The sequence below is a fragment of the Chrysochloris asiatica genome, unplaced genomic scaffold (genome assembly GCF_000296735.1).
Source record: "Chrysochloris asiatica unplaced genomic scaffold, ChrAsi1.0 scaffold00105, whole genome shotgun sequence".
Taxonomy (NCBI): Eukaryota; Metazoa; Chordata; class Mammalia; order Afrosoricida; family Chrysochloridae; genus Chrysochloris; species Chrysochloris asiatica.
In genome coordinates this window covers 5,545,330-5,571,274 of record NW_006408623.1, presented here as the reverse complement: position 1 = coordinate 5,571,274, position 25,945 = coordinate 5,545,330, and the positions used below count along the sequence as shown (strand labels likewise).

The window sequence follows — 25,945 nt, the reverse complement described above, 5'->3', positions numbered from 1 at the left end:
TCACAGCCAGGCAGGCCCCGAGCACCCAGAAACCACAGCTCCCGGGGCCCATCATTCCTGACAGGCGCTCCTTCCCCTCTCCAAAGCAGACACCAAACCTATCGCCAAGGAGTCGGAGTCTGCCCAACTCACAGCGCCCCTGTCTAGGGTTTCTGTTATGTCCGCCTCAGCATCTCCTCCCGAGTCCTGGGGTTTGTTTGTCTACTGCCCCGCCCCGGGAGGAGAAATAGACAAACGCCTGGAAATGCATGTGCATCTGGGAGGGAGGCTATAATCAGAACGAAAAAGTTCATCCTTTTCCTCTTTTTGCTCTGGCTTCTAGGAACCTCAGAGACATTCTCTGTGATACGCTCATCACTTTATCTTTGATTCCTGAAAAAAACACCTCCTGCTTTCCAAAATTTTTTTTTTAAATATCTCTTTTGACAGGGAGCTAATAGGAAATAAGTATGAAAAATAATGAGGGAGTTTCATATACAATGTTGAAAGTGTTAAAAGTTCCTAGATCCCTGCCTCACAATTCCATTGTGCTCTAGAGGTGGGGGCCCTTAACCTCGGTGTCCCTCACCTAGACTGAGTTTCTTTTGGGGAAGACTAGAATGGGACTAGGAACTTCTAGAAGCTTCTGTCTCCCTCTCAGCAGACTCATGGACACGTGTGTCAGGGCCATCTCTGCTAACTCATGTCTGCTGCCCACTTCCACCCACTCACTCCTGGCTGACCACATCCTCCCTGCCAGAGCAGCACCTCCTCCAGGGGAACTCCTACAACATTGGGGTACAGAGCTCTTCATGGTGACGTGTATTAATGGCCGCCAACCAAGCGACCATGAGATGCTCACAGACTGGATGCAGAACTTCCTCACGGTATAGTCCACCAGGACCACACAGTCCTCCACACACACGCGGATGTTCCCGTACGTCCAGCAGCCTTGGTCGGGCCAGTATTGGTGGCATTTTTCCTACAGGGGAAGATTTCATAGAAATAACTGGGGTTGTGGCAGCCACCCCATTACCGCTGCCCACCACTCTCACAGACAGACCCTGCAATCCACAAGGACAAACTCCCTCCATCCTCACAGACATATGGCCGCAGTAACACACACACTCAGTTTGGGTCAGCCCGTTCTCAGAGGTGAGAAGTAGCCTGGGGGACAAGTGTGTGCTCATCTTCAGGGTGGGGAGCCTGAAGCTTTAGGCCGGAGACTGTAACCAGGACCTACCAATTCACTCATTGTTGTTGTTGTTGTGAGGTGCCATTGAGTCAGTTCTGACTCATAGCAATCCTGTATCGGGTTTCTGAGGAGCGGCTGGTGAGTTTGAACTACCGTCTTTGTGATTCAAACGGACCTTGTGAGTGAGTGCTTTTCCTACTATACCACACCAGGATAATTCCAACAACGGCTAGTGACTCTCCATATAAGGTTGTGTTGTGCCTCTCTCTTCAGACCCAGGGGACCCCATGACATCACCCCCACAAGGCTGCACTTCCCAAATAGCCCCGGCTGTAGCTCATTCCGTTTGCGTGTCCCTGCTCTGTTTAACGAGGGCGAGTGATCCCTGTCTGATGTCCCCTTATCAAGTGTCGCCCACTGACTGACCTTGTTTATCTCTGAGGAGGCCTGGGCTGGGCTACAAGCCAGCAGAGGGTGCACATGCCACACATAGGCTACTCATGGATTTCTAATGCCAGCTCCATAGCGACATATGATAAGCACTGGACTGCGAACCACAAGATCTGCAGTTCAAGACTGCCAGCCACCTCATGGGAGAAAGATGAGGCTTTCTGCTCCTGCAATGATTGAAAGCCTCAGAAACCCTATACAGGGTCGCTCTGAGTCAGAACCCACTCAACGGCACTTAAAAACCACATAGTAACGCCAGCACCTTATCCTCGAGATGCCTTTATTTTTCACAGTTGCTGTTGACTCAGTTCTGTGTGTCCGAAGGGGACCTGCAACAATGGCTGAGTTTCTATAAGTAGATCACCAGGCCTTTCTTCTGAGGTACCTCTGGGCAGACCAGAACCTCCAGGCATTCACCACTCACACCGTCCAGGACTGCCTGGCCCGATGATGTCCTTTATAACTACGGATTTCACAGATGGATGGTGACCCAGCCAAGCAGGGATGGGGGGCAGATACTGCTTAAGAAGCCCAAGAGAAATCGCTGCTGTTTCATGAGCTGGCCAACACATGCCTGCAATCCCTGGAAACTGTCCACGTGCTGCCAAGTCTCAACAATTAGCACTCTTCAAAACAAGCACAGTTTTACCAGAGACCAGCACGCCTGCAACAAAACTCCCACCCCTGCATCCATCTGCCTTGCAGGGGCCTCTGCAGTGGACGGGGGAGCGGCGAAAGCCTCGAGGAACCTGGTTCAGGAGAGCCCTGACCGTGTACTCAGGCCTTGGTGACCCTGACCTGCTTGCATTGGGGACCCTGGGACTGTGGGGCTGGGATGTGCCTAAGACAGAACAGACAGTTTCCCCACCAAGCTGGCCCCGTCCCTTGCCCTGCATGTGGCCACCCTGATTCTAGAACAGGCTCCTAACTGACTGTCCGCTCCACCTTCCACCTTCATCTTTCCTTTTGTAGAGTACGTTCAGCTCCTCACAGCTTCCAGGGCTCAGGGTTGGGGGCCATCCTCTGACCCCTGGCTCCCTCATCCAAGACAAGGAGCCCTTCCCTTCCCTCCACTTCAGATTATGAGACGTGGATGCTGTCAATGCTTCACCCAAGATGTTGAAGCTGGGGAGATGGACCATCAACGAAGGGTGAGTAATTCAGAGAAAGGGAACTATATGGAGAAACATGTGCAGCTATTGCAGAAGTCCGTCCTCCCGGAGTCCCAGGTGTGGAAAGACCCTGTGGGAGGTTATGAGAAAGTAAGCGGCAGCAGAGCAAGTGGGGAAGTAGTAAGGTGCGCCTGACGCAGGCCAAGATGATCTTTCCACTCGAGGCCTCCTATGCATGAGGAAGACTGAAGACGACTCAGTGCACTTCAATTACACCATTGTGCGTGGTGTTGAAGAAAATGGAACGTCCCATGGACTGACTGCCAGATACTTTCCTCCAAATCTGTGTTGGAGAAAGTCCAGCCAGAATGTTCCTCAGAAGCCAGGATGGTGAGACTTTGTCTCACACACTTTGGACATGTCGTCAAAAGGGACCAGTCCCTGGAGAAGGACATCATGCTAGGTAAAGTGGAGGGTCAGTGAAAAAGAGGAAGGCCCCCAAAGAGACGTGCTGACCCAGGGGCAGCAGGAACGAGCTACCACATGGTGGTGACTGTGAGGATGGTCAGGTCACAGGGGGCCCTGAGAGACCTTGGCCATAACCAGGCTCCGCAGCTCTGGTCGGAGTGTGGGGTGTGTGGGGGGGTGTTCCTCCTCAGTCAGTGCTCTGAGCCCAGTTCATTCTAGTTGATTCCACTGTCTGTCAACATGACACTAAGATGCTTTGGTGGATTTAGGATTAGGTCAGGATAAAGGAGTGCAGACAAAGCGCTGTAGGATAAGCACTGGATTTCAAGGTTGGCGGTTCAAACTCATCAGCTGCTCCTTGGAAACCCTATGCCGGCTTGCTATGAGTCAGAACTAACTTGACAGCACTTAACAATAACAGCTACAACAAAAGAACTGAGCTTCCCAGATGGTTGGCAGGCCTCACCCAGTCAGTCCAAGGCCTGAGGAGCAATAAGGGGGTTTTGCTCCAAGGGAAGATTCAGCCTCCAGACAAGAAACACATTCTGTCAGAATCCCCACCACTTGGTCAATCAATTTGGAACTTGTCAGCCCCACAAGGGCAAGAGCCAATTTCTCAAAACGAAATCTCTCTTTAGTGTGTGTGTGTGTGTGTGTGTGTATGGACATTGTTGTTATTGTCGATACTGACTCATGGCATCCTCATGTGTGCAGACGAGAATGGCTACAGAGGGTTTTCAAGACTGACTTTTCAGAAGCAGATCTCCAGGTCTTTCTGCTGACGTACCTCTGGATGTTTACAAACCTCCAACCTTTTGGCTAGGACTTGAGTGCTTAACCACTTGTGCCATCCAGACTCTCCTATCTTTCTCTCTATATAACTCCCCACATTTATATTCACAGAAAATGGAGTTAAAAGATAATGGAATTTTTTCTGTGAATTTTTTTGAAATTATTTTTTGTTGAAATTTTTTCAATGAAAGTTGACGGCTCAAACTCATCAGTGGCTCCTCAGAAACCTTATACAGGGTCCCTATGGTTTAAAATTAGGAAAGGTGTGCACCAGAGTTGTATTCTTTCACCATACACATTCAACCTGTATGCTGAGCAAATAGCCCAAGAAGTAGGATTATATGAAGACAAATGTGGCATCAGGATTGGAGGAAGACTCATTAACAACCTGCGATATGCAGATGATATAACCTTGCTTGCTGAAAGTGAAGAGGACTTAAGACATTTACTGATGAAGATCAAAGAGCACAGCCTTCAATCTGGGTTGCATCTCAATGTAAAGAAAATAAAAATCCTCATCACTGGACCAATAAACAGCATCCATATAAATGGAGAAAAGATTGAAGTTGTCAAAGACTTCATTTTGTTTGGCTCAGCCATCAACACTCATGGAAGCAGCAGTCAAGAAATCAAATGATGTATTGCATTAGGCAAATCTGCTGCCCAAGACCTCTTTAAAGTGTTCAAGAGCAAAGATGTCAGCTTGAGGACTAAGGTGCACCTGATCCAAGCCATGGTATGTTCAATAGTCTCATATGCATGTGAAAGCTGGACAGTGAATAAGGAAACCCATAGAAGAGTTACGCATTTGAATTATGGTGTTGGAGGAGAATATTGAAAAGTGCCATGGACTGCCAAATAAGCAAACAGATCTGTATTGGATGAAGTACAGCCAGAATGCCCCTTGGAAGCCAGGATAGCCAAACTTCATCTCTCATACTTTGGACAGATTATCAGGAGGGACCAGTCACTGGATAAGGATATCATGTTTGGCAAAGTAGAGGATCCGAGAGAAAGAGGAAGACCCCCAACAAGAAGGATTGGCACAGTGGCAGCAGTGATGGGCTCAGGCATAGCAACGATTGTGAGGTTGGTCCTGGACCAGGCAGTATTTCGTTTCGTTGTGCATAGGGTCGCTGTGAGTCCACAGTGACTCAATGGTACCTAACAACAACAGCATGAGTCAGAAAGGGCTCAATAGCACATAACAGCAATATATATATATAGACTCCTGGTGTGGTGCTGGTAGGATCAGCACTGGACTGCGAATCACAAAGTTGGCAGTTCAAATCCAGCAGCTGCTCCTTGGAAACCCTAGACAGGGTCTATATGAGTCAGAACTGACTTGAGGGCACTTAACAACAATAACAACATCTATGTACATACTTGTGTGTATGTGTGTATATATGTAGGCATACATGTGGGTATACATACATATGTATGTGGGGATATATATCCATGTGCATGAATGTGTGTATATATACATATGCAAATATATATGCATATATGCATTATATATGCAAATGTGAATGCGTGCATGTGGGTACATATTTGTATGTTGGAGTATATATAGCCATGTATGTGAATGTGTGTGTGTATATATATATTTGTTGTTGTTAAGTGCCACCGAGTCTATTCCGACCCATAGCGACCCTGTATGGGTCAAGCTGGTGAGCTTGAACCACTGACCTTGCAGTTCAAATGACTTTGCAGTCTGACGCATTAGCCCACAGCGCCACCCCAGGACTGTCTCTCTCTCTCTCTCTCTCTCTCTCTCTCTCTCTCTCTCTCTCTCTCTATATATATATCTATATATATAAATATAGCAAAGATGTCAGCTTGAGGACTAAGGTGTGCCTGACACAAGCCATGGTATTTTCAATAACCTCATACACATGCAAAAGCCGGACAGTGAATAAGGAAGACCGTAGAAGAATTGAAGCCGTTGAGTTATGGTGTTGGAGGAGAATATTGAAAGTGCCATGGGCTGCCAAAAGAACCAATCGATTTGTTTTGGAAGAAGTGCAGCCAGAGTGTTCCTTGGAGGCCAAGATAGCCAAACTTCGTCTCTCCTACTTCAGACATATTGTCAGGAGGGACCAGTCGTTAGAGAAGGATATTGTATTTGGTAAGGTGGAGGGTCAGAGAAAAAGAGGAAGACCCCCAATGAAATGGATTGGCCAAGTAGCAGCATCGATGGACTCAAGTGTGGCAACAGTAGTGAGGTTGTCTCAAGATCGGGCAGTGTTTTGTTCTGCTGTGCATAAGGTCGCTATGAGTCGGTACCGATTCAGTGGCACCTAACAACAACAACAACATATGCATTATATATGCAAATATGTATGTGTACATATGTGTATGCAGGTATGTAAGTGTGTGTGCGTATATATGTATTGTTGTTAAATGCTGTCAAGTTGGTTCCCACCCATAGTGACCCTGTATAGGGTTTCTGAGGAGTGGCTAGTGAGTTTGAACTGCAGATCCTGCCGTTCAGAATGACCTTGCAGTTGAATGCTTATCCTACAGAACCACCCCAGGACTCTCTATATATGTATATTGTTGTTGTTAACTGCTGTTGAGTTGTTTCCGACTCCTAGTGTCCTTGTATATCTTTCCGAGGAGTGGCTGGTGAGCTTGAACTGCCGACCTTTTAGTTCAAACATACCTTATAGTCCAGCGCATTAACCCACAGCACCACACCAGGACTCCATATACCATATATATGTGGGTACACACACACACACACACACACACATATATATAAAGGACATATTATAAGGCGGGACTAGTCCATGGAGAAGGACATCATGCTGGGTAAAGCGGAGGGTCAGAGAAAAAGTGGAAGATCCCCAACAAGATGGACTGGCACAGTGGCAGCATCGATGGGCTCAAGCGTGGCAACAGTTGTGAGGTTGGTGCAGGACTGGGCAGTGTTTCGTTCTGTTGTGCATGGGGTCACGATGAGTTGGTACTGACTCGATGGCGCCTTACAACAACAAATGTGTATTGTATATATGTGTATCTCTGTACATATGTTTACCTGTGTATATGTCTGAGGGTGAGTCAAAAATTATCCGCACTCTGGTTATATTAAAACGCCCATCTATGTCTACAGCTGATGACAACATTGAGCATGCATGTGAAGTGATTTTGCCAAATAGATCAGCCATGGCTCTGCCTATGAAAGAATCCATGACACTTGGGTTTTGAAGAGTTTGTGTGAGACAGGTACTGAAGCACTTCTCAGAAGTACATCAACAGAAGCTTCTGGACATCTGCAAACAACATTTGGAAAGCTACTTGAAGGAAGGTAAAAGGTTCTTTGAATGGAAACATCCTCAATTGCCAACCAAGAAAAAGTTCAAGTCAACCATCCGCTGGAAAATTGATGCTTACAGTCGTCTCGGATTCTCAAGGGCCAGTATTGGAACACTGTCAAGAATAAGGTTCGACAATCAACAGCTCTCATTACAGTGAGATGTTCACTGACGAGCTGACGCCTAACCTTCAGAGTAAATGCAGAGGACTGCTAACCTAGGGCGTTGTGAACTTGCATGGCAATGTATGTCCACACACCTCTGCCCACACTATTAACACTCTGCAGAAACTTCATTTTGAGGTGTTACAGCATCCTTCTTATAGCCTTGATCTTGCACCATCGGACTTTCACCTGCTTGGCCCCCTGAAAGCAGCCTTTTAAGCATGAAGATTCACCTCTGATGAAGAAATAAAGAGAATGGTGCATTCGTGGCTCGCAGCTCAGCCTAAAACATTTCTCAATAAGTGAATACGAAAGCTTGTTGACAGATGGAAAAAGTGAATTGAGAAGCAAGGAGATTATGTTGAAAAATGATGTATTTGTATTTTCTTAAAGTTGATTAACGTAAGTTGTACAGTCAGAGTGCAGAAACTTTTTGACTCTTTTATATATATATATATAGTGTATGTAGGTACATATATAGACTCCTGGTGTGGTGCTGTAGGATCACCACAGAACTGGGAACCACAAGATCGGCAGTTCAAATCCACCAGCTGGTCTTCGTAAACCCTATACAGGGTTGCTATGAGTCAGAACCGATTTGACTGCACTTAACAACAACAAAAATGCATGTCGATGTATCTGTGTATGTGCATACTGGCTGTTTCTCTGATGTAGGTCTGTGCCTGGGAATCCCCTGCTTTCTGCCTGATCCTTCCTTCCGGTGATATAGGATTACAAATCCTTACATGGTAACAGGGGTGGCCCTCCCTAGCCCTGCCCCAACTCCCTCGAAAGTGAAACAACCCCTCCCCACCCTGTCCCCCACCGGAAATTCAGTCAGAGGCCTTTTCCTGTGCTTTCTGGTGTGGAAAAAATGAGTGACGGTGGCCAGGGGCCAGCGCCTCTCCTCACTGCAACAGCCTGGGAAGCTGAGAGCCACACGCTGGGCCTGGTCACCACCAGCAGAGGGCACTGACCTAAAGACGGTCACTTCAGCCCTCCTGAGTCCAAATCCTGCTCACAGCAATGGGTCACTCACTCAGGGCAGCTACCAAGGCAAAGGGAGAGCACAGCCTGCTCGGGACCTAGGCCTGGCGGTGAGCTGTCCTTCCACCATGCCAGGCCCAGAATGGACAACTCCTGACAGAGTGACCTTCCCCCTCATCCTGCTAGAATATGCTAGAACAGTCTCCTCACTGGCGCCCACCCCAGCTCTCAATTCACCTTCCTCCTTGTGTGGTGAGTTCAGTCCCTGCTGACTTTTCCCCAAGTGGCATTCAGCACAACATCTTCTGCTTTTCTCGTGGCTCCTCCCTCTGCCTAGGCGTGGTTACTGCCCCCACTGGCCACTCTGCAACTCCACTCAGCTGAGTCCCTCCCTGGTTTGGTCAAATTCCTGCTGTCTCCTAAGAGACCCTTTCCACCCCTCCATGCCCACTCCTGTGTCCCCTGAGTTCCAGTGAACAGTTGGAGGCATGGGGGTGCCTCTTGTCTCAGTGCCCTGATCTTCACATGGCTGTACCCAGAATGTCCACCCTTTTTGACGTTCACTGCCCCAGCTGTGATACATTTTTTAGCGCCTCCTGGCACGTTCTACATGGATTGCCTTTTAGTCTCTCTCTGCCCCTAAAAATGGGATACACAGTCCATGAAAGAGCAATCTCCCTGTCCCTCACTCAGCTCTCCTGCCCTCAAGAGACCTTGCTTGTCCAATGCATTCCTCTAATCTGCATGAGAAAGCAAGTCAAAACTCAACCAACCCAAACACATTGCCTTTGAGTCAAGTCTGGCTTACAGGGACCCTAAAAGGCAGAGCAGAACTTGTACTCGGTGTTCCTGAGACCGTAAATCTTTACAGGAGCAGACAGCCTTGTTCCTCCCACAGTTGATGGGGTCTGAACTGTCAACCTTGTGGGCTACCAGCCCAGTAATTAACCCACAGTGCTATCATGGCTCCTTATTTGGATCTGTTGTTAAGTGCCGTCGAGTCGATTCCGACTCATAGCGACACTGTATAGGGTTTCCAAGGAGTGGCTGGTGAGTTGGAACTGCTGACCTTGTGGTTCAAAACTGACCTTATTGCCCAGAACTCCCCTTATGTGGATGTTGTTGTTGTTGTTGTTGTTAAGTGCTGTTGAGTCGATTCCGACCCATAGAGACCCTTTATAGAGTTTCCAAGGAGCAGCTGGTGAGCTTGAACCACCAACCTTGCAGTTCAAACGACTTTACAGTCTGGCGCATCAGCCCACAGTGCGATACATAAGAAGCAGTAAATGATTTCTATACAGTCTGATGTCCACCACATGACTGTGCCTACCCCACCCCCAAATCCATGCCTGCAAGCATGGAGTTAGAGCTGGCGGTGGGCTAGGTAGTCAGGAGCCCCCGCCCCCCAATAGAAACAATAATCTCTGTATCACGTTTGTATTGGCAGACCCCAGGGTTGGATGAAGAATCCAGCGGATTGATTTCAAGGTAAAGACTTTGTAAGCCACTGAGTGCTGTCTGTTTTCTCCTACAGTGATAAGAAGGCAGGGAAGTAGGAAAAGGAAGTGGTCAGAACCCCCCTTCAACCGCAGCTAAGAGGAAACCAGCTGATGAGTCAGAAGGGCCGAGACTCACCTCTTTCCTTTCTTTTAGATTTGTCAACATGACGATGGTTGCTGACTTTTGCTCCCAGATCATTCTCCAAAAATCATTCACGGTTTCCTGTTTTGGACCTGCCAAGAGGATAATCCTGAAGTCAGAACAAGAAGAGGAGTCTGGGACCCAGTCCCGCAAAGTGCCACACCAACCCGGAAGCCAGGGCACTGCCCCCTGTTTGGGTTATTCCACCAGAGGGAATGAGGTTTGTTCAGATCAGAGTTTCTGAAGCTATGAATCAACCTGTTTGTGGTTGATCTAGATGCCACTCCACCAGCACTGACTCACAACGGTTGTGCACATGCACACACATGTCCACATACACGTACCCACACATGTACAAGATAATAAATACACATGTGCACACGTGTACACATGCACACATGGGCACACAGGTGTGCAAGTTCAGGCACATGTGTGCACACATGACACACACAGACACTCACATGCACATGTGTGTATGCGAATATAGACACATGTGCACACATGCAAATACATGTACGCACAGAGAACACACGTACAGGGCACACAAGTATACATGTGAGCACACACACAAAGTTTATGCACATATGTGCCATTATGACACACATACAGAGGCCCATGCACATGCTCACGTGTGTGTGAATACAGACGCATGTGCTCACATGTGGGCATATACAAAGACACGTGTACACACACACACCACATGTACAAGACACATAAGTACAACGTGCATGCATGTACATGTGCCCACACAGGTGTGTGCATGCATACAAGTTCATGCACAGCATGTGTGCATGTATAGCACATGTGGTATAGAAGTCCACACACGTGTGTGTGCATGTGTGTGAGACAGAAGACAGAGACCTCCATATTTCAGGATTTTGCTCTTCAAATCTATCCCAGAGCAAAACACACACCTGTCCTGCCTCTGCAAAGCTGCGTTAAAGCACTCGTGGGCCACCGAGTGTCCTATATGTACGTCTACACATATGTCCATGGATGCACCTCACACTTGTCTACTGACTTGGATGCATCCATGGACCCACCCCACTCTCCCTGCCCTTCTCCATGCTTCTGAAGTCCTCTTTGTGGGGAGACTGGCATCATCTCAGGTTTCAGTCCTGCCTCAACTTTTAGGAGCATACAAATCCCCTTAGGGAGCCTTGTTACACTGTAGACTCCAGGGTGGGCCTGAGACCCAACCCAGGGGACACTGCTGCTCCCAGATCAGGGACCCATGATCATAAGATGGGCAGTGTCTCTGGTTTCCTTGAGCGTACAGACAGAAGCTTCAGCCAATGGTAATCAAGTGGCATAGTAGGGAGCTTCAGAAGGGTCATGGAAAAATGGAATTAAAAGACAATGGAATTTTCCCACTGAATCGTTTTCATCTTGTGTAGACAGGTCTGGTGAAAAGAGATGGGGAGAAGATTCTTATGATTCAATAGTGAGTAATTGTCATCATGACTAATTGCAACAGTCACAACTGTAAAGGTAGAAGTTTTGTAACATAAAGCGGGGAGTAGTTAATCTTACATTCCAGGAACAGAAGGCCCTTAGGACCATCAAGGAAGAAGAGCATGAACAGAATATGGGACTCTATCCAGAGAAGCAGCGACACCAGAGATGGAGGCAGAGATGATGACATGGAGAGAGGGAGCAGCTGAGGACTCTAGACTCATGGGAAGAGAAAGGCTGTGTGCTGGCGGCCAGGAGGCAGGCCTTGCAGAATGTGCCCCTTGGTTTTTTAATTATTATATATTCCTGAGTGTTTCTGTGCACATCCCCTGCCAAAAGAAAGCAAAAACCAAAACTAAACAAAAAAACCCAGAGGGAACAGAAGCAAATATTGTTGAATGATGATGCATGGAGGGGACTGTAATAACTGCAATGAAATGGTGAGTGTAAAACCGATGTACTCCCATGTAACATAAACTATCACTCAACACACAATAAAAAGTTAAAAAAAAAAAAAGACAATGGAATTTTCCCACAAACTTTTTGAAGCTCCCTTTGATATGTAGCAGCGGGCAGATGTACAAAAGAGCAGATATAAATCCTTGATTTTGCTAGTGTCCCAGAAGGTGACAAAACCCGTCTGTGTCATGGTACCAAAGCAATGTTCAGAAGTTAACTCAATATCAAGCTTACCTTGAGCTGCTATGAATTTATTCTTTTCTTTGTAACCCTAGAGAAAGAAAATCAAATTTACATTTTTTTCCTAATCATCTTGGCTGAAAGGAAAAAAAAAAAAAGACATCAGAAAATGGATCTATAGTCTTCATCATTAGGGAGAAATTGGCAAAAAATATAGAAACAAGTAAAAGACAAGAAAAAACTCGCCAGTGACATCAGAAATAACAAATTCTCCTTCAGTCTGTTGTTTCTTACATCTTTATCCTTGGGTTCCTTCCCAGATACACGCACACAAGCAAACACACAGACATTGACATACTTGTAATTGGGCTCAGGTGCAAAAATACTCTCATGTCCTATTTTTTTTTTTTTTTAATTGGAATTCTGGGATTTATATTCAATCATCTTTTAAAGTTCAATAAAAATGAATTCTTTTTTCTCCACTGCATGTGGTTTTATCTTAATTTGTTTAATTTGTTCTCTGCACTCAGTTTTGACAGAAATATAAACAATGCTGTAATCAACATCTCTGTGGGCCTCTGGAAACCAATTCCTACATGCAGATGGAAGGGTGTGGGCTTTTCTTATGGTCCTGGTGCCTGTGGCCTAACCTCCCAGAAAAGTTAAGACACTTTTTACATCTGCTCATAGTTACAGCCCACATCCAAGGGTCCTCATGTGTGCTTCGTGCTGGGCAGAGGAATGAAAACCTGGGGACTTACATCTATGTACGAAGCATTAACGTAGTCTGAACAGGAAATTCCATCCACTTGGCTCAAAATCACCCTGGAATGATCATCTGGGAAGAGAAGAGTTCTGGCGTTAGGCTGAGTAGATCATATCTGCCCGGTAATTCATCTACAGCAGGGGTCAGGAACCTTTATTCTGCCAAGGGCCATTTGGATATTTATAATATCATTTGTGGTCCATACAAAAATATCAACTGCTATATTTGGTCAAACGTTGCATTAACTCACCCCTAATGTGATGGCTGGAACTGCAGTTGCCTTGGCAAGACAAGACCACATGATTTCCAGGGCCTGAAGTGGCCCAAAGGCTGGACGTCCCTCACCCTGGCTCTGAAGTGTGGAGCATTGAGACAGTCCTTCTGTCCTTCTGTAATGGTCATGGGGACCTAGAGACACCCTGCTGGAGCACCTTAGTCCAGACTATCAGTGTCCCAAGGACAGGATCTTTCTGCTGACCACTGTATTTTAGCTTCAGGAGAGGAAGGGTGCTTTCTAAGACCTGAGACCAGAGGAACTAGATGGTGCCCGACCACCCCTGCGAGGCTCTGAAAGCGATCTCAATATGGTGTCCTGGACAGAGTGGGAGAAAATGCGAAACAAAACTCAAAATCATACAAAAGACCAGGGTTACTGGTCTGAAGGAGGTGGGGGGAACACTGAGACTTTGGCCCTTCGAGTCTGGAACTGAACTTTCCCTCTGGCTGAACTCGCAACCACTCGGCAAGCCTCTAAGATGAACAATCTCATCAGGAAGGCCCCCACGCCTTAGAGCAACCAACTCTCCATTAACAGAAAGGCAGCACCCAGGGCTAAGCTCAGAAGGGAGCATGGGATGAGAGGAGGAGGGATGGAAGTGGTCCACACAGGGGGGCAGTGGGAATGTGCTCTTACATTGTGGGGACAGCAGTCAGTGTCACGAAACAAAATAGTCTGATTCATCGAATGGAAAACCCACCTGGCTCTGTCAATGTTTACACCAATTACATTAAACAATTGCTCAAATTTTCCGAACAGACAACACAGGCAAGAACCCAGTGGCAAGGTGAGGGAGCTGTTATCACAGAGAAGCTGACTGACTGGGGCTCCTTGAGTCCGATGGCCGTGTTCTCTGAACCCTATGTGGGGGTCCGGTGTTGGCCCCGGGGGGTGCACTCAGGGAGATCTCAGGCAGAAGACCTGGGGCCAGTCCACCACCCAGGCTCCCCGGGAAACGGCGGAGCCTCTGGACCCTCCACAGTCCACCTCTAGAGCTGCAAGGGAAGCTGGCCTCATCCTGGAAGATTCTGGACAGGTACAGGGGTGTTTTCCCCACTTGGGACTGCTGACCACAGAGCCCTGTGCATGTGTGCGTCTGAACATGTGCAGTTTGTGTGTCCTGTGTGCTTGTGTGTGAGTATGTAAGTGTGTGGGATTGTGCAAATGTTGGCATGAGTGAGTGTGTGAATTGTGTGAACATGCGTCTGTGAGTGTTTATGAGTGTGTGTGAACTGTGTGAATGTAGTATGACAGTCCATGGGAGTATGTGTGGGTGTGTTTAGGTGTATGACAGTGGACAAGTATATGAGTGTACATTTGTAACTTTGAGTGTGTGTGTGTGTGAATTGTGTGAATGTGGGTTTGAGTTTGGGTATGTCAGTGTGTGTATGAGTGTGTGTGAATGTGGTCACAGGGTGTATACATCAGTATGCACAGTTGCACAAACATGTAGGAGAGCAGGTAAGTATGAGAACGTGTTTGTAACTATGAATGTGAATGTGGTATGAGAGTGTGTGTGTGAGTGTGTATACACGAGTGTGCACAGCTGTCCGAACACTAGAGCGAGTGAGTATGTGAATATGTGTTGAGTGTGTGAGAACTGTGTGAATGTGTGTGAGTGTGTGTTTGTAAATATGTGTATGAACTGTGAGAATGAGGTATGAGTTCATGTGTATATGTGTGAGTGTGTCTGTGAGAGTGGGTGGGGGTATGTGTGTTCGTGAGTATGTGTGGGAACATGTGCATAAGTGTGTGGGTAAGTGTGTTTATAACTGTGTGTATGAACAGTGTGAATGTGGTATGAGTGTGTATGAGTGTGTGAGTATATGTGTGAACATGTGTATAAGTGTGTGTGAGTATGTGTGGGAACACATGTATAGGTGTGGGTGTCAGTGTGTGAATTTGGGGGACCTCAGCTAGCCATTACCTGGCTATGGTCTTGTTGGACCATGTCTGTCCTGGCAGAAGGGGCTGGCACATTCCTGGGGACGGTCACTGCCCAGCAGGGCTCAGCCCCAGGCTTCCTGGCCTCTGAGGACCGGCCTGAGCCGCTCTGCTGGAGCTCAGAGCCCCGGGCAGAAATAGCTCTTGCTGAGCACCGCAAAACGGGTGAGTAGAATTTGAAACAATTTGCGCTCAGAAGACAGCTATAGAAACACGGAGGGCAAAAATAGCTTCTGGTTAGATTTAGATTCTGCCATCTCTCCGAACTTCCTGTCAACTTGTTCTCAAAAGTCACACTTCACTTACAAAACATGATTTCCTAAAACAACTGGCCAGTCTTGGGCACATTTCCAGAAAAGAGGGCGTTTTCTCAAACCTACCAGGAGGTCTGTCTATAGGCAAAGTCCAGCCCCCCAGACACCCTGAGGGTGACCGGGGCACACACAGCTGCATTCCAAGGTCCTGGGGCACCTTGTAGCTTGAGGTGTGCACAGAGTGTGTGTGTGTGGCTCTCCCCTGCTGTACAAAAGTAGGGGCTCTCACCCCCTGAGTAGGAGAGCCGGGACGTGGGCTCAGATCCCAGGCCCCCAAACCAGCCCCTTCTATTGAGAGACAGCCTTTGCCTGGGCCTCGCTGGCCACAGCTCAGTTGAATCTAAGACAGCTAGTTTGGCCTTGCTTCTTCCTGAAGCCAGACCCCAGGTGTCCACAGCTGACCATGACAAGGGTGCAGCTCTCGTCCCGAGTGCCGACATACCACGGCTGCAGCAGCAGCCCACTTGGCAAGGCCCTAACCCTGTGACATGGTACATCGATCCTCAGAGGAGAGGAGCTGACCATGGGGGTGGGGTGGGTGGACGGGTGGAAATGCTTGTTCAGAATCATAGCACAATTCTATTACTCTGGTGTGAGGTATTGATTAGGCTGCAAACTGCAAGTTCGATGGTTCAAACCCACCAGTCGCTCTGCAAGAAAAAGTCGCGACTGTCTGCTCCCATAAAGATTTACGAAAATTCTATAAGGGGCCACTCTGGTAGCGTAGTGGTTATGAATCAGGCTGTGAACCTCAAGGTCAGCAGTTCGAAACTACCAGCTGTTCTGCAGGAGAAAGATGAGGCTTTCTGCTCCCATAAAGAGTTACAGCCTCTGAAACTCTGTGCAGGGTTGCTATGAGTCGGAACCGACTCCAAGGTACTTAACAACAACAACATGAGTCGAACTTGGCTCTGTGGCAGTGGGTTTTGGGTGGCACCAGGGTTGTATCTTTTCACCATACTTATTCAACCTGTACACTGAGCAAAGAATCTGAGAAGCTGGATTATCTGAAGAAGAACATGGCATCAGGATTGGAGGAAACACTCATTAACAACCTGCGATATGCCGATGACACAACCTTGCATGCTGGAATTAAAGTGGACTTAAAGTCCTTGCTGATGAAGATCAAAGACCACAGCCTTCGGTGTGGGTTGCACCAATGTAAAGAAAACAAAAATCCTCACCACTGGACCAATAAACAGCATCATGATAAATGGAGAAAAGATTGAAGTTGTCAAAGGTTTCATTTTGCTTGGATTCAAAATCAACACTCACGGAAGCAGCAGTCAAGAAATCGAACGACATATTGCACTATGTACGTCTGCTGCACAAGACCTCTTTAATGCGTCAAAGAGTAAAGATAACAGTCTGAGGACTAAGGTGTGTCTGACCCAAGTCATGGTATTTTCAACAGCCTCTAAAAAAAAAAAAGTTTGTGGTAAAATTCCAATATCTTTTAATTCCATTTTTCCACGAACTTTTTGAAGCTTCCTCATACATAAGAATCAATGACTAAATCACACTGATTAATTAAACATACAAATCAATCAAATACCAACTCATGTGACTTTTCAAATATCTCCTTTTTTTGGACACATCGGTTTCAAGGACCTTCTCCTATCATGATTTTTCCATCGTTCTACGTGTTCAAGCCACACAATAAGCCACTTGTCTGAGACTCCACATCAGTCTCGCAACGAATCCTATGGAGTTCTCTTCAAAATGGGTCCAGAACCTAATCACTGCTCTGCGCCCGCTCCCAGCTCGAGAGGCCTCCACGGGGTCTTCCAGCTGGTTTATCCTAGCCACTCTCTGCCCCATAGTGAGAGGGCTTTGGATTCATTTCTCCAGTTTTAATGGGATCACAGGCTCAGGGCAGGTTTTATAAACCCACTCATAGATCTGACATGAACTTTCTCTGATCTGGGAGAGGAAACCATGCAAATCTACCAGTCTCTTTCCAACACGGGGTAAATGAACTCAGTTCTGACCCTAAAAACACAGCCAGGAACAAACACACTGAACTGCTTTCCCTGGGTGCCTCACGCCCACCAAGAGCTGCCCAAGAGGGGAGGGTCTCTGGAGAGAAAGGGGGACCCAGGACTGGGAGTCAGATGAATCTGGGGGAGCCCTGTAGGACTGCTTGGTGTTAGGCCTGGTGGGTCCAGGCTGGGTGGTCATGTCCAGCTCCCTGTGGGTCTCACAGCTTGGAACCCACAGTGCTTGTCCAGGCACTGAGGAAGCTGGGCCACCACCACACTGACCCCTTCCCCGCCCCTTTTTGCTGCTGTGGTCCAATCAGGTTGACTCTAACTCTCCACTAACCTACAGAACCTCCATGTGGGTTTCCTGTCATTTCTAGGCTAAGCTCACTGAGCCTGAACCAGGAACACTTCCAGGCAACATGATGGCCTCGGCCTCGCCCAGCCCTGCCCACTTGTCCAGCACCGGGGCTGCCCAGGTCCCCACAGCACAGAAGCAGAGCAGGATACCTGGCCACCAAGGACCAGGTACAAATGGTGACCAGTGATGTCCATGCAGGGGACAGGTCCTGAGCCCCAGAACACTCACTATACACACGGTCACAGGAAGCTGCAAGGCAAAACCCGTTAGTCGAAAGCCCCAATCATGCAGAAAAGTGGACATCTTACTAGGAAGAATGTTGGGATATCTGTTTTTCTCTCTGTTTTCTTCTTTATTTGCCAGCTCGAAAGTTCCTTGTATGTGTCCGGATGGTAACGACTGGAAGAAAACGGAAAGGTAGCTCAAATTTGGACCCAAACACAATGGTTCTACCAGCTCCTACCTACCTAGGGTGGGACCAAGAAAGCTAGCTCTGGATAAACCACCTCTGTCCATCCGCCTGGCTGCCCTGGACTCGGCTCCAGGACCCAGAATCCAGGACCAGGTACAAAGACGAAGGAGATGCTGACCGCTGTCCCTCTGAGCTCTATGTCTCTGGGGCCCACAGATGTGTGGACAAATGACCGTTTCCAGGAGCTGGACCCTGAGTTGCATGAAGGAAGGCCCAGCCCTGCTCTCCCACCATGGCCCCTGGAGAACCCAGGTCCTGACTCATACTAGGACTAAGTTAGAGGAATAGGCAGTTGTGTGGGATAAGGGGGTATTAGATGGGGTGCAGGATGAAGGGAATTTAGATTACATCCTAAGCTGCATACTCTTTGGACCAGCAGCCCCTACACTGCCTCCAATACATTGGCCGTGGTTGTCCCGGCTGCCCGCCTCCATTTTCTCACTGCTAGGACCTCAGCTCTAGGAGTCCTGGTGTGGCGCTGTGGGTTAATGCGTCAGAGTGCAAAGTCTTTTGAACTGCAAAGTCAGCAGTCCAAGCTCACCAGCTGCTCCTTGGAAACCCTGCACAGGGTCGCTATGAGTCAGAACCGACTCCACGGCACATCACCACCACCATCACCATGGTAGTTCTGTCTTAGAAGAAGTATAACTGGGATGTTCCTTAGAAGTGAGGATGGTGAGACTTTGTCTCATATACCTGGGGAGTTTCCACAAGTTCATGCAAAGAGTCCATTATCTTTTAATTCCATTTTCTACAAATTTTTTGAAGCCTTCTCATACTTTGGACATGCTGTCAGGAGGGACCAGTCTTTAGAGAAGGACATCATGCTTGGTAAAGCGGAGGGTCAGCAGAAGAGAGGAAGACCCCTAACGAGATGGATTAATATGGTGGCTTCAGATAATCAAGATTGTGCGGATGTTTTGCTCTGCTGTACTTTGGGTTGCTACAAGTCAGAACTGACTTGAAGGGATCTAATAATAACAATATGGTATTTCCATGTTTAACTTTTTGAGAAAATGACTACTTTTGATACTTTTAAATGTTGTACTAAAACATTATTTATCCCTACGGAACCTTTTTCGGGTGCCCCAGGCGAGCGTGTCACTGGCCTCACCCTGGCCCTGCTCGCCTTTGGGGTTGCCCACACCCCTGTGGTTTGCCTGACTCAGCCCAGCTCCAGCATGCCCAGCCCAGTGGCCTGTCTCCACATGGAGAATCCATGTGATAGGGGAGCCGGGGCTAGGAGGGAAATGGAGAATTCAAACTCTCTGAACCTGGCTACGAGATTGCGCAATACCCCTGCATGGCGCTGCCTCTCAGTATGACTTAAGTTTTCAACAAAACAGGAACATATTTGGAAGCAACGAAAAGGAAGCCTCATAAAGGCAGATTGGGGCTTGTGTTAAAATACAAGCAATGTGCAGCTTAAAGGCGGCACCATCCTTCCTGTGTCTGCAGGGGCCTCTGTACAGATCCTGTCTGCAACCAGATCCTCCGTCTTTAAAACCCGCTGCCATGAAGTCGATTCTGGCTCACAGCGACCCTATGGGATAGAGTGGAGCTGCCCCACGGGTTTCGGAGGCTGCCGCCTTTACAGAAGCAGACGGCCTCATCTCTCTTCCTCGTAGTCTCTGGTGGATTTGAACCTTTCAGTGAGCAGCGTAATTCTTTAATCACTGTGCCATGAGGATTCCTAATAACACAGCTCATCGCTCTTCATAAAGTCCACTATCTGAGGTTCACATTCAGACCATGAGGTAACTAAGACAGGCACCGATTACATCCCGCTTCACAGATGATGAACAAGAGTCCAGAGGGGTGGGCTGAGGGAATCAGGCTCGGGACAAGAGGCAGAACCCGGTGAAAGCCAATCTTCTGCTGGAAACCCCATCCTCCTTCATACCCCACACTCAGCAAGTGCAAAAAGATGAAGATGCACGAACACAACTCAAAGGCCAGTCCATGAAGAGAAGCACAGTGTGGTCTAGCCACACAATGTGGTCTAGCTGTTGTTAAGTGCTGTCGAGTCAGTTCTGACTCATAGTGACCCTACATAGGGTTCCCGAGCCTTTGGCTCTTTGTGGCAATGGTGTTCTCCTGAGGAGCAGCTGGTGGGCTCACAGCCATGACCCTGGCTTGTAATCCAGTGCCTACCCTCTGGAACACCGCACATTAGTGGGCCCTAGAGAGAAACTGGATCTTGACAATATCTAGAACCCAGAGCTATGATGTATGTGAAACAAGACAGTCACAGGAGGGCAGCTATTGCCTGATTCCACTGCTCTGTATGGAAACCGAGGCTTGTTGGTTACCAGAGCTGGAGGGAGGGAAAAGGGGAAGTTCTTGCGTAGTGAGTTCCTCTTGGTGGGGGCGCAAGAATCCGGAAAAGCATGGAGGTGATTTTAGCACCCCATGAGTGCCTCTGAATTATAGACACACAACTTCTAAAAACGAAAACATCATCCAAGATCAGTCCGGGACAGTGTGTAGGTTGTTGTTGTGACATGCTGTCGAGTCAGTTCCAACTCATAGCAACCTTGTATAGGATTTCCGAGGAGCAGCTGGTGGGTTTGAACCTGTTGACTTTGTGGTTTAAACTGGCCTTGTGGTCCATCGCATTATCCTGCAGTGTGTAGGTAGGTTCCAGGTGTGTAGGTAGGCATACACATTTTAATGTTTGATGAATTGTGAATCTGTTCTTTGTATATAAGAATTGATCATACATGCAACAGATTCATGTGTGTGAGGGGGCTTCGAAAAGTCTGTGGTAAAATGGAATTAAAAGATGATGGAATTTTCCCCTGAACTTTTAAATCCCTCTTGTATTATTAGACACATTAACATACACATATTTGGGGAGCATGGTGGCTCCATAGAATAACCACTGGGTTGGCACTTTGAGCCCACAAATTGCCCTGCAGGAGAAAGATGAGGCTTTCTGTTCTCACAAAACTTTACAGCTTCAGAAACCCTAGGCAGGGTCGCTGTGAGTTGGAACAGACGTGACAGCACTTAACAACAAACACTGACATCATACATATATTTACAACATTTATAATACATATAACAGATTCATGGAGTCCTAGTGTGGCACTATAGGAGAAACCATGAACCTCAAAGTCAGTGGGTTCAAACTCACCAGCCGCTCCTCGGAAACCCTATACAGGGTCGCTATGAGTCGGAACCTACTCGATGGCACTTAACAACAACAAACATAACAGATAATGTATATATGTGTGTATACACACCAGGACTCCATTGTCTAATTATACATACATGTATTTATAATATAGATAACAGATTTGTATCATAAACATGTTTATAGTACACATAACAGTTTCACAGCACCATAGGATAAGCACTTGACTTCAGAAACCCTATACGGCAATTAACAACTACAAATATGTACAGAGAGTACAAACGTGCATTCATGATGCTCCCACTGGCTGTGTAAAATTGTATTTAACGTCCTATTTTGTTGTTGATAAATGCCATGGAGTTGGTTCCGACTCATAGCGACCCTGTATAGGGTATCTGAGGAGTGACTGGTGGGTTTGAACCACGGACCTTGCAGTTCAAACGACCTTGTGGTTCAGTACATTATCCTGCAGCGCTAGACCAGGGCTCTGTTGTTTGGGCGTGAATGAAGGAGACACAGGTGTCCACAGCAGACCAGCCAGCTGTCATTAGCGGTTCTGTCGAAGAGCTGATGGTGGAACCACCAAGCACCGTGGGAACAAGCCTTGAGGACACTCACATGCCCAGCACACACCCAGTGCTGCCCTCTGGCAGCCCACATCCACGATCGTTACATCGATGCTGGGATGGGGTGCAGAGGAGGGGTAATCCCACTCCATGTAGGTCACCAGTTTCCCAGGAGGTTTGGGGGGCCCACTGCTCACAGCCTGAACCATGTCCAGAGTCTTCTCCCTTCTCTGAACCGTCCTATTGTCGTTGTCGAGTGGATTCTGACCCATAGCAATCCAGTATAGGATTTCTGAGGAGTGGCTGGTGAGTTTGAACCACTGATCTTGCGGGTTCAAAGCAACTTTGCAGTCTAGCGCATTAACCCACAGTGCCAGATGGTGTACACGAGAAACTGACTCAGTCGTCCCCTTTTGTACAGACTTCCTTGTCTCTGGTTTCAGGATGGTGAGGTCTCTGGGGCAGGGTTGAGACTTTGGAATCATGGATTCTGAACTATGACACCATACTTTGCAGTTCCTCCACCACCAAGAACACAGAGATCCCCTCCCCCAACCCCGTCCCGTCCTGCCCCTGACTCACGTTGAACTCTTCACGGAAGCGTTTGCAGTCATCGGCAGAGCGTGCCCGGATCTCCTCCTCCAGGTACTCCACAGGGATAGGGAAGTACTTCTTGGGCCCCGAGGGTGACCGGCTCAGAAGCATCACTCGCTGCTGCTCTGTGGGACCAGAGAGACATGGGCATGGGCCGCTTAGCCACAAAGTCGGACAAAGAGCCCAGTAACCAGAACATTCCAGAAGAAGTAACTCGGCTGGAGGGAGCGTCCCTGAGCTCAGGTCATGTAGGTGAGAACAACTGAGACCAGAGCCCCCCCGCACCCCCCCCTGTTGGACCTGCCCTCTCAGCCCCAGCCTAACCTGCCCAGCCCTCCTCCCCTCACCCTGACCCTCCACAGATGACAGAAGGCGACTTCAAGCTCAGAACTCCAGTCTTGAAAACAGAAGAAATAATCATAGGTGGGTCCCTGGGTAGCACCAGCAGAAAGGTTGGTAGTTCAAACCCACCCAGAGGAGCCTTGGAAGGTAGGCTTGTGATCTACTTCTGAAAGGTTATGGCCTTGAAAACCCAGTTCTACTCCACACATGGCACTGTAAGATAAGCGCTGGAGTGCTAACCACAAGGCTGTCAGTTCAAACCCACCAGCCACTCTATACAACAAACAACTCGACACACATGGGGTTGCCATGAATTGAAACCGTCTTGAGGGTAACTAACAACAAGAATTGTAGTTGGGGGTTCCTGTTAACATGCCCGGTTGCTAACTGAATGCTTGAAGAGTGGAGTCCACCCAGAAGTATCTAGGAAGAAAGGCCTGGCGATCCACTGAGGACTAATCACATAGTGAGCCATTGAAAACCAAGGGAGCAGCTCTACTATGTATGACACACACCGATGGCATGAGTCAGAAGGCACGGTAACGGATTTAATGGGATTTAATGATAGGGTTCTCAGTGAGAGCTGCAGAATAACGTGAGGTCAGTTAGGATGTGAGGCCCCTGAGGTCATTCAAACCCAGTGAGCTGCCAGGGCAAAGGAAAGAAACCAACCTTGTTCGAGGGGGATGGGATGCGGGTGTTGAAAAGGAGAAGGGTGGGGTTCTGGGGGCGTCCTGAAGGACTGCTTCCCTAAAATGAGGCTGAAGGAGGATCAAGACAGGAGAAAGCCACAGGGGCTTTATTGCTCAGGTCAGCATGTCCACTCGGTTGCCACACTGGCAGACAGGCCTGCTCCCACTGACCAGTCCTCTGGGGCTCAGCCGGAGGTCACCCCACATGCCACTTCTCCCAGAGACCCCTCCCTAGACACTCCTGATTCCCTCAGCATGTAGGCCAGGCAGATAGGTCATGGGGAGGGGTCCTCTGAGCACCACAAAGTCCATCTTCCTGTCCGGGATCTCCTAGGCCTGGGTCTCCTTGGGGTCCAGTGTGACTTTTCTCATTCCTCCCTTACAGTTGAAGGCGGACCCCAGGAGGCTGTAGTCGGATGTCAGCGCTGTTTTTAGGTGTCTACCACACATCTTCCTCAAGGGTCTCACGTGTTAGAACACACAACATGTTTCTGGAAGCGGCATCAGCAAGGTACTAACTGAATGCCAAAGGAAAAACACTGGACCTCAAGGACAGTTCGAACCAGGCGCTCCTCACAAACCCTATACAGGGTCGCTACGAGTCAGAACCAACTCGATGGCACTTCACAACACCTGAACTCAGGAGTCCTGGTGTGGCACTGTAGGATAAGCACTGGACTGTAAAGTCTGTTTGAACTGCAAGGTCTGTGGCTCAAACTCACCAGCCACTCCTTGGAAACATTATGCAGAGTTGTTATGAGTCAGAACTAACTGGGCAGTACTTAACAACAACAACAACTGAACTTAGGGGACTGCAAATCACAACGTCGGTGCTTTGAACCCACCAGCTTCTCCGAGGGAGAGAGGTGAGGCTTTTTGCTCTCATGAATATCTGCAGCCTTGGAGATCTAACACAGGGTTGCTATGAGTTGGAACCGACTCGACGGCACGTAACAGCAACGATAACTGAACTCACATACTGAGAGGCAAGTTGGAAACGCTCCTGCCGACTCTAACCAACCATAAAGTACATTCCGACTCGAGTGTTCCGGGTATTCAATGGTTGATATTTGGCAGCAGATCACCAGGACTTTCTTCCGAGGTACTGTGAGTGGATTTGAACTGCTGACCTTTTGGTCAGTAGCGATTTGCACCCCTCAGAGCCTCCCTACCAATTCTAAAAACCTACTGCTGCCAAGCTGATTCTGACTCCTAGACACTACAGGGCAGAATAGAACTGCCCCGGAGGGTTTCCAAGACTGAGCACGTTCAGAGAAGCCGACTGCCTCATCTGTTTCCCTGGGAGGGGCTCATGGGTTCAAACCACACGGACCCTTTGGTTAACAGCAGAGCACTCTAACCATAGCGCCACCAGGGTCTCCCCACACACTCTATTCTCCTGTAAATGGCAAATTCATTCCGAGAGCCAAAGGCTTTGATCTCAATACAGTAGGGTTTTAAGATGAGCACTTCCTGTGATGAGCTGTCTAATCTGAGGACGATTTAAAACACAAACAACAGGATATGAAACAGCGTCTAGAGACACTGCAAAGGAACCTCTCTCTAAGTCCTGTCACCCCACCGAGAAAAGTAGCCTTGGTGTGAGGCTGTGAGAAACTTCAGACCAGACCAGGTAAGACATGATCACAGGTACAAAGGAATTCCAAACCCAGCTCTAAAGGAGCCCAACGTCTAAAGGAAAGGAACCCGGGGTGGGGTGGGGGGAACTGGGGACGCACCTTGCTCCTCAAGAATACCGTTGGGCATCTTCTTGTCGTTGGAGCTGACCACAGCCTTCCGCTGCTTCCGGAACCTAGGGGGTACAAAAACGGTTAGGTGTCAGCAAGCCTAGTGTCCAGGGAGCCGGGTACAGCGCTACGGGTACGGGCTACCCACCAGCTGAGCCTGGAGAAGCTCTTCCTGCTGCCCATGGCTGAGTGACCCTCGCGGCCACACTGGCTCCCCACCGCCCGCCCGCCAGCTGAGTGGCTCACTTCCTCTCAACTCTGCTCCTCTGGGTAAGTCAGGACACTCCTACCTGAAGAAGTAGGCGGCAAAGAGGAGGAGCCCGGCGAACAGCAGTAAGGGTAGCAGCAGCCAGGCCAGCTGGGGCTGGGAAGTTTGTGGAGGTTCTGGGGGCACAACAGGGACGGGGTGTCGGTGACTCCAGGGAGGGGCTCCCAGCACCAGACTGCATGTTACAGTGTGCAAGCAGTCCTCCTGACACCAGAGCCCACTCTACAGTTTACAAAGCAGCCCCCTACCCATCAGCCCTTCCTCCTGACACCAGAGCCCAC

General features: G+C 48.4%; 1 protein-coding gene across 2 annotated transcripts in view; it reads right to left on the bottom strand.

Moving 5' to 3' along the window:
* PTPRE (protein tyrosine phosphatase, receptor type, E) overlaps window positions 1-25,945 on the bottom strand; it is a 52,068-nt gene that overhangs the window by 20,258 nt on the left and 5,865 nt on the right. Inside the window, exons 2-9 of one of the 2 annotated variants that reach the window (XM_006867438.1) lie at window positions 25,687-25,780; window positions 25,388-25,461; window positions 22,603-22,739; window positions 18,152-18,242; window positions 12,961-13,037; window positions 12,254-12,290; window positions 10,100-10,197; window positions 842-961 (exon numbers count right to left, since the gene is read on the bottom strand). In XM_006867438.1, coding sequence (XP_006867500.1) covers window positions 842-961; window positions 10,100-10,197; window positions 12,254-12,290; window positions 12,961-13,037; window positions 18,152-18,242; window positions 22,603-22,739; window positions 25,388-25,461; window positions 25,687-25,780 — 728 coding nt within the window. Of the gene's footprint in view, window positions 1-841; window positions 962-10,099; window positions 10,198-12,253; window positions 12,291-12,960; window positions 13,038-18,151; window positions 18,243-22,602; window positions 22,740-25,387; window positions 25,462-25,544; window positions 25,580-25,686; window positions 25,781-25,945 lie in introns of those variants that run through there. The other variant, XM_006867439.1, reaches the window with a different exon arrangement.